A 15,755-nucleotide genomic window follows, 5' to 3' on the forward strand; every position below is an offset into this window, starting at 1 on the left:
AAAACATGCTGGCTCGACTACCCCTCATTAGTGATTGCCTTATTGATTAATTTTTGCGTCAAGAAAAAACGAACAGGAATTCACGACTGCGGGGATGTCAATCGCGTGTTCAAACGAAATTCGCAATAGTTACCCAATTAGGAATGGTCCGCAACAGTCCTGAACCGTTCGCGAGCGAGTCTGCCGAAGCATTCGCACGCTTGTAACCGCTCCTCTACGGCTTGGAGTGTCAACAGAGTATAATAAGGGGTAAGACACAGAAGTTTCAGAGACAGAGACAGATATAGTGTGATTGGTAATGTTGGTGTAGTACGAGTATAATAGTAAGTAAAGCGAAGGAGCTCTAAAATGGAAATATACGATACGGTACACGTTCGTGACACAGAGAGAGACAGGGTGGATCACAGTTGCTTCTCCTAAGTACAATATAATCCTCCTAGTGATAGTTTCACGCGTGTAGTTAGTTTTAGACACACAACGTGTTTTGGTTTTTCAACATTTAACGTTCCTCTACTGTAACTATATAACAAGTCTCACATACGCTGTGATCAGACATGTTCTGTTGCTAGATAATAATATTCATATGTAGAGACGATTCAGAATAGATTGAAACAGTCTCTCGTCGTTTTCGCGATAGTTTGCGTTTTAATATGTATAATATTTGCGAGTGCCCGCAGAGAGAAATTGCAGTCAAAGTCAGATCAGAGAGAAATAGAATTGAGAAATTCAAGATTCCATTCCAGTGGAGAGATGATAAATCAAGATAAGGGAGAAACATATCATTTTAGAGAATAAATTTTCAGCGATCGCTCTTCTTTTCCTTCGAATCGAATCGGCAATTTCCATCTGGCTCTGACTTTTCCCATATCGGAATTATATTAAAAAGTTCTCTTTCTTTATCGCTGTCGCGATAATAATAATTACGAATAATGCATGCCGACAGTCGCGTAAACGTTTGCTCCATCGACGAGATACGTTTATTATTATTATTAATTTTTTTCCTTTTTCACAACAACACAAATTACAGTGATGTAACGTGTTAAATCCTCTAATTGGCACTCGGTACGAAACAATGGCGGTGTTAGACCTCGGGCAAACAGAAAATAAGGTCGATGCATAAATTGGCCAACCGTGCATACACACATACACGCACACGCACACACACACGCACACGCACACACACGTACTAACAGTGACGGGAATAGAAAAGGGCTCAAAAATCCATGGGGTACAACGATGAATGTCCTCTTTCGTGGCTAAGTACAATTCCAAACATTTTCCTATATTTTGTCTTTGTCAATAAATATCTTTTTTTTCACACAAAATTATTATCCATTTATTTTAATATAAATAATCGCAATAAATGATTACACAATTGTACAAGCCACGAAAGAATCATCTCCTGTCGATGTCCGCTCGCCAAACTCTGTCACTTGCGAGAGGCTCCGGACGACAGACCGCGAGATGTTGAGTTTTATTGAATCGAGAGCGACCGCGAGTGAGAATTAAGCAGACATCCTTAGAAGACTCGGAGGAGGCACGCGTTAAGTTAAATTCGCCGATTACTTTAGAAAAAGTCTTGTACGCGAGAAATAAAAATTTCGAGTAATAAATAAATAAATAAATAAACGCGTACAAAGAGTTAGATTCTGACCAATCTCATTAATGGATGCGAATTTAATTGAAGCTTCCACGAAACGAGACTTCTTCTCAAAGAGATCCGTTCGCACGATTCGGTCTTTGATTAATCCATTTACTCTCGTGTCTGTAGAAACGGATTTAGGATTAGGGTGCCGCCGATATGTAAGAGAAAGAAGGAAGAAGTGCGCACGATGCAGCAATGCTACTTCATTCAAGTTCGCAACCCTTCCTCCTACATCATCATAACAAAGCAACACCATCGAGATCTACGACTGACACGTTACCTCAATCCTCGAGGATTCCTACAACATTGATCTCTGACCTAAAAAGAAGTGAAAATCGACGCGCAAGCGGTCCCTAGCACGAAGGAAAAGGATATAATCGATAGTGGTGGTAGCGGAGAAAGCGGTATCTTGGAGGGTTTTTATTTCTTTTCGGGGATGAAAAACCAAACTCTTTTTTAGTGTCGCTGATGAAGCTCCAGCGATCTTTCTTTATCCATCAAACTAATGAACAAAAACGAAAACGGTATTATTAAAAAAAAAAAAAAAAAAAAAAAAAAAAAATTACGTCAGTTAGAAGGAAAAAAGTGTACGCGAGCGACACTTTAAAGAAGTTCTGCAAAAATCGACGCAAACAGATTGCGTCGAGGTTTACACGCGAGGGGAGGGGGAGGGGTTGGGGAGGAGGCAACGACGATGGATATACGGAAACACACACAGCACACTCAGACTATACTACTGAGAAACAGAAAGCGCGGGTGGGCCGGTGGATCTGCCGGGCAATATCGCGGCCCCCGACCCCGACGGACGGGGGAGGGTCCACCGACCGCAACCCACACCCCCCCGCTACACAAAGAAAAACATATTAGTGTGACACTTCGTTCAATGTAATCATATCCGTGCATATCTCGAATCGTCGCCGCCGTGACATCGCACCGAAACGCTTCTCGGGAAGACGAGAGAGCGTCCACATATCGTCTTCACGACGATACTCGTCGTCGTCATTGTAATCGTTATCAAAATCCTCGTCGAGTATAGAGAGAGTCTCCATTTACGAGGATCGATCTAGAGCGATCCAAGTTGGAGATCGTGAAAAAGAATTAGAAACTCGAAAGGTTCAACTTTCGATGTCACAAACGCGCAGAAAAAATTACTTTACGTCGTCAGTTTAAAAATAAAATAAAATAAAATGAAATATTTTATATTATAAATTTAATATTATAATAATAAAATATTTCATTGTATATGTGCGTGTGTATGTGTATCGCAAATAGACGTAGAGATCATATTTCTGCGCGTTTATGGCACAAGAATCTGAACTCGACGAAATCATGGTAAAAATTCAACAAGATAAAGGGAGAGAGAGAGAGAGAGAGAGAGAGAGAGAGAGAGAGAGAGAGAGTGAGAAAAAAGATAGAGAGAAAGAGAGAGAGAGAGAGAGAGAGAGAGAGAGAGAGAGAGAGAGAGAGAGAGAGAGAGAGAGAGAGAGAGAGAGAGAGACCAAGAAACGGCGAGACATTCCATCGTGCACGCGCACGTGTTACGCACGTCGACGATCCGTCGTGTATGACGATATATAGTAAGGTAATATGTAATATATGCGGTACAACACGCGTACTGGCGGGTTTTGATGATTATAACAACGTATTATACGGCAGGCGTTCATCTACATGAGCTACGTACTTGTTTGTACTCCGACAGGATAAGTGTGGCGGCGGGCAAAAGAATCTGCCGCCCCCTTATACCTCAGTCTCTCGAATGGGTTCCGCTGGCTAACAAACCACAAATTATAACCATCAGTCTCGTTTCTCGCTTTTCTTCCACCTTCGCTAATCATACCACTACGTTTCATTTTTAGCACGCGCGACTCTTTCTGCCGCGGATTGCATCGGCGTTCGCTTAAGGGTTCCCCTCCGCGCGTTTTTTTTTTTTCTCCATTTTCGTCCCTAGAGTGTATATCTATATAGGTGTGTCTAGGTAGAAAAAATATATTTTCTCCCCCCTCCCCCGTCCCGTTTCGTCCCTCGTGCCGATGGATGAATTGACACGTGGCGCGCAAATCTCTCTCGTTTTTTCACGTTTCTTTTTTTTCACACCGCAAGCCTCCTGGTATAAAAAGCAGGGGCGACTTCTCTCTCTCTAACAAGAAAAATAGAGAGAGAGAGAGAGAGAGAGAGAGAACAATTTTGCGAGAGATTAAAAGAGGAGCACGACTGAAGTCGTGAAACACAAAGAGGTGCACGTTTCATTGTCACGATTCGAGTGTCGCGTTGTAGAAATAATTTAAATTTTTTTTTACACAAAATTAACTAATGTTTTTAGATCGTCAAGTTGTCACTTGGTTGTCATTTGATCAGACGTTATTTCTGACGGAATGGACAAAATGAAAAAATTAAAATCCACATTTTTCCAATGGTTGCTGATTTTTTTTATATATTCAAGAGATTAATGATTGTCAAACGCTATATCCCTTTATTTTCTTTTCAAATAATAAAACAATATCACAGGTAGAAATGTAAACGGACTTGCAGATATTCTGACATCTCCTTAGTGAATTTTTATTTGATTTTACAGCTGTCAAGCGACACTCTAATCGAGAAGAGACCCCAAGATTCGTGTTGACTATTGACTCCAGTCGTTCAAATAATCGAAAAGACAGAGAGACAGAGAAAAAGAGAGAGAAAGAGAGAATCAAATGGAATCGAGTGCTGTTTTAAATTTTGAGGGACAGATAATAGGTGTCATCGATAAGGTTGACTGACGCGTTTCATCGCTATTCGAATAGCGGGGAAAAAAAAGTCCGACGTAAAAGTCTGGAAAAAAAATGTATGGGGGAGAAAACTGTGTGAGACTCGACGGTCGAAAATATGCTAAATTTGAAAATACATAACCGCGAGGGAACAACGCGATCGAGCGCGTTTTCTTTTTCTTTTTTTTTTTTTTTTTTTTTTTTTTTGCGTGCCTATACGGGAAAAAAATTTTTACGCGAATATCGTCGCGTTTTTTCGGTGCCCGATGCGTTATCGCTCGCATCGATATAGAACGCACAATGCAATATATATATATATATATGAATATACATATAGGTATTACATACACACTGTGTTGTACGTTGAAACGCACAATAATAAAATACACACATGTCACACGCGCGCACACATCGATATACAACGTACGGTAATAACATCGTACATCACGTGTTAATCATCACAGCAATGCTCACACTGCAATAATTAAAAACGGATAAAGAAAAAAAAAAGTGAGATACAGAGGCAGCGGATATACACGGCGCGTGTATTAGTTAGATGGAGAAAAAAAGCCGGCCGACCGGGCGAGTCGTACGCCGGAAATGAAGAAAAAAAAAAAAAAAAGGAAAACAAAAATGATGCTCACACACGCACACACAAGAAAGCGAAACATAGATCCAGAAAAAAAATTAATTAATTAAAAAGACTTGTCGAATGTTTAACAGAGGCTAGTGTATTGTTTAGCGGGCCGTTCCTTGGAACGTTAATTAACGTTAACTGGGGTCCAGACTGAGTCGCCGCGTCTCCTCCCGAAGACACAGAAAGACCCGAGAGAACCAGAAGTAAGAAGCAGCGAAATACCTACGACTATGCGACTAGACTCGACTAAGGAATCACCGAGACCTCAGTCAATTTTAACTAACATTTCTGGGAACAGCGCTGCGTCGAGAAACTGATAGCACACACCGCAGTTAGCGCCGTACACATCTCTGATCACGTCACTCCGAAAGCTGCGCGACCTCGTCCTCGACCTCTCTGTTCGGTCTATTGACGAGCGTCTTCGAAACGCACACATACACGTACATGCAACACCTTAGAGAGGAAAGTGAGAAAAGAAAAAAAAAAGAAAGAAAGAAAAGAAAAAGAAGAAAGAGAAAGAAGGAAAGAAAGAGAGAGAAAAGAAAAAAAAATAAAATAGAAAAGACACGCAAGAACGTAAAGTTACACGGTGGAAAGAGAGAGAGAGAGAGAGAGAGAGAGAGAGAGAGAGAGAGACAGAATCGAGAGAGAAAAGCGTATGACGGCAGCCAAAACGGTCGTAATCGTAATAACGTCCATTGAACGCCATCAAAGCCATCAATGTGTCTCTCGCGGGCTGCGACAACAACAACGATAGCGTGTGGCCCAATCCACGTGGGGTGGTTGGCTGTTTCGTTGTCACGCGTGAATCGGAGCGTGTAGTATTATTTATCAAACATGCGCCCCATTATATGTATTAAGCGTTCTCGCTTTTGACAGAGACACAGAGGACGAATTGTGACACCGGGAGAAGCAAGATATACACGATCGGATACGCGCGATCGTATCCCGCGACACAGGATCCACAGAGAGACAGGTGTAGTAGTGAAAAAAGATTAAAAAAAAAAAAAAAAAAAAAAAAAAAAAACAGGAGCATTATTGTTAGCTGCCGCAAAGGCGATGCAAATTGCTCAACGCCAATATATATATATATATATATATATATATATATATACACACACACACAGATTTTTATATATATATATTGTATATACACTGGCTGCTGGTTTTTGCTTTTTTTTTTTTTTTTTTCAATTTGTGGAGAATAATTTAAAATCAACCACAAAAAATGGGTGTGTCGCATGTACTAATAATATATAAATATATATATATAATAAGCACACGGGCGAAAAATATTAATCGAGACTCGCAGTCCGCAAGCACTTACTTGTTAAACAAAATGCAGACATTGTGAGACGTGTGTAGAAAGACAGATAAGTAGTAATAGTAGTAGCAGTAAGTAGTAGAAGAGAGATAGAGAGAGAGAGAGAGAGAGAGAGAGAGAGAGAGAGAAAGAGAGAAAGAAAGATAGACAGAGATAGAGAACACAAAAGGCAAACTGAAAAGGTTTGCTTATAGGAAAATCATAATACATATTATACATATCGATCAAAGTGAGAAGTGTCGCAAAAAAAATCAGAATATATATCAGAGGAAAAAAAATTGATAAAAATATATACGTATAGATAAATATAGAGAGAAACGGTTAATCAGATTATTATTTATAACACGGTCAAACAATGATCAAACTTGCGGATGATAGTGGACTTGCGGACTAACCATGTAGTAATCCTGAGAAGGGGATCTGCCTGTCACAGATACATTCTGCACCAGAGTTCTATTGCTCGTCTGAAAGTAGGTGACACATCCAGTTTTACATCATTAGCTTCACGTGACATTCCATGTATTGTATTTTCTTTTTGTCGTCTTATCACTTTTTTTTCTGTCTTTTTTTCTTAATTGTTTGTTCAATTTCTGTTTTATTTTATTTTTTTTCTTTTTTTTTTTTTTTTTTTTTTTTTTATGTCTTATTAAATCGTTCACGTTAACTGTGTGCTTCTCGTGATATTGAACACTTATTGACCGTTGACTGTGCGAAACAGACGAGGTTACAGAGAAAATAAGAGAAAGAGAATATATAAAGACAATAGAGAGTATGAAGTGTAGCTATATATATATATATATATACCACTCTATATATATTTATATATAGAGTGGTAGAAAAATTGGTAGAGAGACAGAGACAAAGAGAGAGAGAAAGAGAAGGGAAATAACACGTGTCGTCGCGCGTTCTCTCTAGCTAGACTGGAATTTTTAATTTTTACTCAAACGTTGTGTGCAATTCGTGCATTCGTTTTTTATTCTTCTTTTTTTTTTTATTTTTTTTTTATCGGCTGCAACAGCTGCAACGGACCAGCGATGTCGTTATCTTTGTCGCGCTACAGCCCGAGCCGTCAAAGTGATAGACAGACAGATAAATAGATATAGATAGATAGATAAATAGATAAATAGATATAGATAGATAGACAGATAGATAAATAAATATTTGACATTACTACAAAATTACTACTTCACTGCGCAATCATCGTACAGAGTGTTATCAGATGTTTTAAGGATTCTTCGACGAGAAACGGACCACAATCATGAACCCTGGAATATATACTAATAATCCTATATAGTAGTTGAGATTGCGATCGCCGATTGACATGGTCGTTTCGTGATTTTATCGTCGCAAATGATATATTTATGTTTTTAATTACGCAAAAAATAAATGCATGTAATTTATATAATACCTGTAATATAGCGATTTATATAGCCTAATATTAATATTATCATATATAATGCCATCCATGTATTGTACAAACGTCGTTCTCTCGGCAACGTCTACTTTAACTTAGACAGTAGAGACTTCCGCTTGAACGTAAAATCGATAGGAACGACAGCAACTAAGGCCGCTAAGGACAATAGCGAGCAGATGAATCTTTTATTTGGTCTTGAAACGCGTAACAATCAAAGTTCGTTTTACCGGCTAATTACATGTCCCGTAAGAGGCGGATTTAGATACACGCTATATGTATATGCTATATGCTACATGCATAAGGATGACTACCTACTTTAGTCGCGAGTTTCCGCGCGTCGTTATGCATTACGCAAGAGACCGGGTTCGTTTGTAACAATGGAGTGAGGAAAGTTATATAGCGGTATAAAGACATATCTGCGAGAGAGAAAGTTTAGCGAAGAAAGTTACTACGTACAAAGTAAGCTATACGTAGATCGATTTAACATCCTGCTTTTCACGTCACTTGCGGATATCCAGAACGGGGTGCACACGAACGGGGTATACTTCACGGCAACAGTTTGAAAAGGTAAATCCCTGCGGGAGAGAATATCCGAGTTTGTCGATCGGCGAAACATGACATCGATCACTGAACTCGGACAAGAGTGATGTGTGCACGCTTTGGGGTTCCGCAGAACCTCGAGTGGGTGGATGAAAGCGTCTGACATGTAATTTCACGAGGACTAGAAAGGTATAGACAGCTAAAGAAAGGGTGAGAAGGCGAAAGGGCTAATGGGCGACCAAATGTGAGTGATCGGGGGCGGGGGAAGGGGAGAAGAAACACAAACAGAGAGAAAGAGAATGAAAGAGTGAGAAAGAAAGATATATTGGGGTTGAGGACTGCGTGGACCATTGCTATGTTGGTTCTGGCTGTCTGTGGAAATCTACTGTGGATGCAAGCTGTACGGGAAAGAGATGAACGTATAAAAAAAAAATATATATATATATATATGTAATATATGTACGCAATGTAATATACGTGCTCAGGTCGAAAGCTCGTCGACGCAGAAAGTACATAATATCAGGAGACTCGACTCAAACCGGTGACGCCTGGTTGGTTCTCCCTACATATTGGTCACGACACTCGCGATCTTCTTTAAAAAAAGGGACGAGGGAGAGACTGTGTAACACTGTGTAGCATTTGGAAAAGTTGGGACAAAACGGACATGAAAAAGATCAATCACAAAATGGAAAATTGATTTTAGAATCTGCGTTATTAAATCTTTTTTTTTTGTCTATGCACTTGTACAGCGTAATACCACCATGAGAAAACACATGAGAATACATTTCTTAGATTAGAAAAGACACGAAGAAACGTTTAGAATAAAATTCTTCAATATTTTAAAATGCAGGAAAAACCTTTTTTTTTTTTTTTTTCGTATCTTTGAATCTTAGAAAGATATTCGAATAAATTTCATATGTGTTTCGTGGCTGGATCATTCTGTATGTATTTATTTGAGGATTTCAGGATCACAGCTGATCCTTTGTGATAACTACATGGCGAAAGATTTTACGTTCCGATCCCAACTGTCCCTTGTCTCTCCCACATCTGCGGTACTCGTCGCGTAAAGGGGGGATACGGGCTGAGAGCAAGCATCAATCTGTGCGTCTACTATGGCAAATTTCTATGTGTGTGTTGGTGTATATATATATATATATATATATATATATATATATATATGTGTGTGTGTGTGTATGTGCGTCAATCCTATCAGTGCGTCGTTCTCGTCGAAGAGTCGTGCATGCGCGATCAGTGACACTGGTCGAGTCATACGAGTTATTCAGGTTTTTACGTTAATAACATTATCTCGTCTCTTGTTTGTCGTTTCTCTCCGTTCGGTCCTATCACCCTAATCTCGTGCGGCTGATCGACCGATCGATCAATCAATGACCGCGGATTGATCTCGCACCTACCCGAGATAATGACCTCATCGAGATTAGACCTAGTCTTATCTAGATACGAAGACTTATATGTGAAGATTAAGTTTGCCTGTCTATATATATATACATATGTTTATGTACATGAATATGATACCTAATTGGAGTAAAGACACAGGTGTCTGGAGTCTCTGAAAGAGAGAAAGAGAGAAAGAAAAAGAATGAGAGAGAGAGAGAGAGAGAAAGAGAGAGAGAGAGCACCGAATGTCTCGTTGTCGTGTGAAAAATTCGCGGTGGCTCTTTGCTCTTCCTTCAGCGATCGTTTGCCGCGTGCTCTTTTTCGAGCCGTCGGTTAACGATCGGGTCTATCGACTTTAGTCGTCTGTTGAGACACTTTTATCGCACGGTCGTCGGTTTTGAATTGGTTTGATCGTTGCGGTCGGTGTGCGGTGGAAAAACGCGCGCGGCTCTCTTTACGCGGTAGAACTCAAATGAAAATGCAAACCAAGACATATAACATTAATTAAAACTGAAACGGCTCGTCTCGTTGTGTTATGTCGTCATTGTAATAATAATAATAATGGTAATGATAATAGTAATATAACAGTAGCTTCGGATTTAATTCTGTAACGTAATAATATAAGTATATGTAATAATATAATTAGAGTGGTTAGACGTAATAATAATAATTAAACGCGCGCATACGTTCAACGTTGGATATAAACGTTGAAGTTGTAGCACGCGCGCTTGAAAAAAAAAGAAAAAGAAGAAAGAGTCCTATAAAAGTCTTAATGTTAAAGAGAACCGTGTGTGGTTTCGCCACCTGAACCGGAAGTTGGATCCGGAGGCGGTTTGTTGGGTTTCATTTCTGTATTCGTGATAGAGGAATTGAGAGAATATTGATTTTTGTTGAGTGATGAGATAATGAGAGAATGAGAGAGATAGATAGAGAGAAAGAAAGACAGAGAGAAAGAGAGAGAGAGAAAGAGAGAGATAGGGATAGTTACCTGTGTCTGTAGCCGTGTTAGACCACGGATCCATAGAATTTGTCCTGCGCGCGGCTTTTTATCCGAGTCTGGGTCGAATTTCTCGTCTCCTAGATTGATCGCGCCGATATCATCCGGCTGGCCGCGGCCCCATCTGTTTTTGAAAAAAACATCAAACCATTTCTTCATCACTTCATGGATTTCTTCCTGTTAAAAAACTCAATGGAAAAGAATGCTGTCCTACTGTTTGTTAATTTTCTCTTTTTTTTTTTTTTTCTTTTTTTTTTCTTAGTTTGTTTCTTTGCGGCCGGCTCTCCCCTCGGCGCACTGCATGTCACCCAATACCGTTTTCCATTTTCCCCTCGCTCCTTAGCGGAATTCCTAATCTACTGTGATACGCTAATGCAATGCATGATGTGAGAAATAAAATAGCAGTAATGGTGATAAGGCTAAGCAGTGGCAAAAAAAAAAAAAAAAAAAAATGGCAGAGCGTGGGTGAATGTGATGAAAAAGTATGTGGTACTCGACAAAGATTGACAGTGTTGCAGAAAAATAGAAAAAAAGGTACAAAGTGTTGGGTGCGCGCGATAAAGTTCGAAATAAACTGAAATAATTTTTTCATAATAGGAGAGAGAGAGAGAGAGAGAGAGAGAGAATTTCAAGAAACCTGAAATTATGGACAATTTTAAAAAATCGCATTTTAGAGATAATAATCTTCTTTTCTCTCGCTAATTTATGTAGATTTTTTTCATGACAAAAGTTTAAAATCGAGGAATAATTTTATCGCACAAGAAATATTTAACTTTTTTTTTTTTTTTTAATACAAAACATATCGATCCAGTATCTGATTAATTCCTGAAGATAAATGAAAAATTATTTCAGTTTTTAAAAATGAGTCTAAATTGATTAATGAATAATCTGTATATATGACAAACGAGGGAAATATCGCAAGAAAGTGTATTTCAGATGATTTGCTACAGAATGTTCGTGTAAAGCTAGATTAGATGTGCGAAATGTTTTTCCAGTTTTGCTGCTTTTTTCATCATTCTATGTTACAACCGTTAGTGAAGGCGGTGAAAAGTAAATAGAAAGAAGAATGAGAGAGAGGAGAAAAGATATGCAAGATTACATATGCACGTAAGATGAGCGAGAATCGTTGCATCGAAATGCATTTTTCCTTCAGCGTCAGATTGGGTTTGCAATTAGCACAAAGTACGGGAGGTCACGATTCACTTTGATAAGCGAATCGTCTTTGCTTGAAATGTCGACGGTGGAATATTGTGCTTTCCGTTTCGTTGGTTTCTTTTTATCGCAAATACTTCATTAATTCATTTCTCTTTTTTTCATATCGTCAATCGCCTTGGTGTAAAGTAACGCGAGTTTCCTCCTTACCTGTTGAACGATATAAGCGCGAAAATCATATAGTACTGTCGCGACTACACGTCGCCCGTCGTTGTTATTTATAGTCTCGCACGCAAGCTCGTAGCTCGTGTAGAATAATAGTCGGACGAGATAATGATAGTATATGTCGAGGATCGGTCCGTAAAGGACCCTGCATATTCCTTGTGAAAATTGTCTTTCGCTGAATTTCGTTCAAAAAGTTTCGTTCTACAAAATCCATCGGGAGACAATTTTCCACAAGAAACGCGCAGACTCCTTTAGGGTAAACTAGGGTATGATGCCCATAGGGAAAAGATGGCCATAGGCTGTAATTTTTTCAATAATCGCTACATAGCGCGCTTTTTTAGTCATTATCCAAGATAATCGATATTTACAGTAGTTTATGTGCATATATTGTTCGAAATAACGATATTGCGAATCTTATATCATATATTTTTACTTTTGACTACCCGCAAGGTTTTTCATGCGTCCACTAAAAACTGTTGTAACGTCGAATAAATTACAGTTAAACTATCGTAATCGACGTTGGACATATTATAAAGATATGTAAATTGTTACATGACCTATAATTTTTATTTTCGTTTTCACTATTCTTTTATAAATATTATGGTCATCTTTTCCTTAAAAGCTAGGTAAGATGGCCAATGCTTATGTTGTACTATTTTGACAATATAAAATTTCTATTAAATATTGTTCTTTTAATTTCGATAATATTACGTAATTTAAAGCTTCAGTGAAAATAATATGTCAAAGATTATTAAAAAATAACAAAAATAAAAGTATGTTTCTTGCATTTTAAAAAACTATGGCCACCTTACCCGAGTTTACCCTATATTTTGTCGAGCGATTTGTTTTCCAGATTGTTAGAAAAAAAAAAAAAAAAATGTCATTAACAAATTGTCGAAAAGGCGAAAAATTACAGATTAGATACCATTAAAAAAAAATCATACTTGATAACGTATCAACACACGTAGTCTGGGACCAATCCAACAATCTCTGCTTGATTGGTTACCAGTTATTAGTCATTAGTCTTTGTCGTTGTCCTGGCGCGCTGCAGGAGGCGATGGACGTACATACGAGGAAAGTATCGGGATTCTATTCACCTACGAAACGGTACACACACACACACACACACGCACACACACGCACACACACACACACACACACACACACACACACACACAAAGTGAACAGCCGGGGCAGTCCCGTTGTGTTATCAAGCGGTACACGTACTACACACTCGGCGGTAAAAGGTTCGCGCGAGAGCACTCCCTGTGACCTTTGGTTAGCTGACCCTTCCGCTCGTGTAGCATTTTATACTGGCACTCGACTCGTGTATATACAGAGAGTATAGTGGCAAAAAAGCGTGTATATTCTCGACTCGAGATTATATATCTTCCCTTTGCGCCTCCCTCCCGAGACAGGGAGATTCTCGGATGCGGCTACGCATCGAGCCGTGCTTCTTTTGAGAATTAAGAGCTGAATTAGCTTTGAAAGAAGAAAAAGAGCGTAGACAGAAGAGAATAGATGGTGATGTGTAAAAGAGAGAATGATACGAGCGCGATGATCGAAATTGTTGTGAAACCAGCGAGTTCGAATTTCGATGAGATAAAAAATACGCGATATCAGAAGGCATCTTCATAATTTTTCTCTCGATAATGAAAATATCTTTTCCATGTATTTTTTTATAATATCGGAAAGAGAACTCACTGAAATTTTACACCGGTTTCATTCGGATCGGACAAATGTATGATCAAAAATGAGCAGAAAGGATTATGACGAAAGCGTGTGTCCTCGGATCGTGTATGTGTCATATACGATGGATGAAAAAATATAGAGAGCGATTAAGAACAGTAAGAAGAGGGGCAAAAATAGACAGAGATAAAGATAGAAAAGGTAGGGCAAAAAAAAAAAAAAAAAAAAAGTATCGGAGAAAGAGAGATAGAAACCGCGTAAATCCAACGAATCGAGTAAAAGTATGTATGTGTGTTAACAAGCATTAATTAATTGCTCGAATTGGTTCTCACGCAAATCAAAAATTGATTATTAATTAATCGACAATATTAAATTGGATTAAGCTCTTGTTTTCGCGCCTTTGTCGTTTTCTAATTTGCCTCGTTGAACATTAGAGATTTTAATTAGTGCAACAGTGCACGTCATCGGTCACTTGACACAAACAAGTACGTAGATTTCGGCTGTACGGCTGTAATCATGCAACGTTTAAAACCAAATTACGTAAGCTACTCCAAAGTTGGAGGAGCGAGGGATGGAATGTACCCAGGATGGGATTCCCCCAAGCAGGCGCGATTATTTTTATTTGATCGATTTTACGTACGCTTCAGAAATCGCAGAAATTACCCCCGACGATTAAAAAATGAACAATTTTCAAAATAAAAACATTTATATACAAAATTATTTTATACTCGTATCGTAAGAGCTTGCGTCAGGCATAATAGTTTTTTTTTTTTTTTTTTTAAATACACTGTAACTATATTAGTATTGCAAAAAAATGTGATTTCTTTTAATTACAAAGCTAAATATATATATATAATTTTGTATCAAGTACAAAAGTATCCCGGTTATATATATAATTTACATATAATTATTTCAGTAATTACAGACTCGACTTTAATTAATATACTTTGATGCAAAATGATTGAAACCGTGTTTTATGCATAACTTTGCAGTTATTTTACAAATTTATATCAAAGATTCTAATTATAGATCAAAGCGGAATAATCACGCATGCTTTCAGCATTCGGGAGACAACATTCGTCGGGAATTCAACATAAAACTGTTACTAGTCATGTGGTGTGTATATATATATGTTTGTATATATACAGATTAGCACACGTGAGTTCAAGATTCGACATGCAAAGGCATCTACCACTAATGAGAACGAAAACTTAAGATGCTAATTTATATGTGATAATAGATCATTGGATATAAAATCGATTACTTTAAGCGTTATGATTTCAGCACAATGTTGATGGTATTCACAATGATCGTCGAGTGATCGAAAGACAGTTTACTTATTAAGAAGTCTTTCATTTTTTATAGCTTTATACAGTGATCTTTACACATCAGAAAATATCACAAGACAGTATAATATGCAAGACAGTAAGAATTCCAATATTTCCACGATCAGCTTTCAAACTACTATGCATTTGCTCAATTAATTAGTTAATTAAGATTTTCTTTATTAAAAACATAATTGATAAATTATGTGAATGTAAAAATAACTCGTCTGTTTTGAGAAGAGTCATTTCTTTTGAGGAAAAAAAAATAATAATTTATATTGTGAGCAATCATCTTTCGTGTTCTTTCTATTATTGCAACAAACCTCGATTCTGTGCTCAAATAACAAACAAAAGAACCGTGTTTATGTGTAAGAGTATGTCATTTTTAACTTACGAAAGAATTTTGGGAATTCGGCGTGTAGGAATAGTCGTAACTATTTGGCCCCATATTAGCGTACCGATTCCGAAGAACAGGCACCACAACCACTGGTCTAACGTGAGCGCTCTGGTGCTGAATGCCATTTTACCGTATTGTATGATGACCACCTGAAAAAAAACAAAAATAAACAATTTTATTAAAAAAAAAAAAAAAAAAAAAAAAAAAATGGATAAAGTGACACTTGGTTTAAGTTATAAAAACTATTAACCGTTATTTGATTAATGAA

At 38.0% G+C, this 15,755-nt stretch overlaps 1 protein-coding gene across 22 annotated transcripts in view; it reads right to left on the reverse strand.

The window, feature by feature from the left end:
- Pmca (plasma membrane calcium-transporting ATPase 3) overlaps positions 1-15,755 on the reverse strand; it is a 95,645-nt gene that overhangs the window by 38,402 nt on the left and 41,488 nt on the right. For 11 of the 22 annotated variants that reach the window (XR_012048359.1, XR_012048357.1, XM_072909603.1 and 8 more), the window contains 2 exons: positions 15,485-15,636; positions 10,691-10,823 (listed from right to left, as the gene is read on the reverse strand). Coding sequence is in view for 18 of the 22 variants with exons in the window: in XM_072909603.1 (XP_072765704.1) it covers positions 10,691-10,823; positions 15,485-15,636 (285 nt within the window). In the remaining 4 variants the exon portion in view is untranslated. Of the gene's footprint in view, positions 1-3,326; positions 3,416-6,748; positions 6,818-10,690; positions 10,824-15,484; positions 15,637-15,755 lie in introns of all 22 variants that reach the window. The other 11 variants (XM_072909551.1, XM_072909476.1, XM_072909466.1 and 8 more) reach the window with 3 other exon arrangements.

Source organism: Anoplolepis gracilipes, chromosome 2, assembly GCF_047496725.1.
Source record: "Anoplolepis gracilipes chromosome 2, ASM4749672v1, whole genome shotgun sequence".
NCBI classification, from domain to species: Eukaryota; Metazoa; Arthropoda; class Insecta; order Hymenoptera; family Formicidae; genus Anoplolepis; species Anoplolepis gracilipes.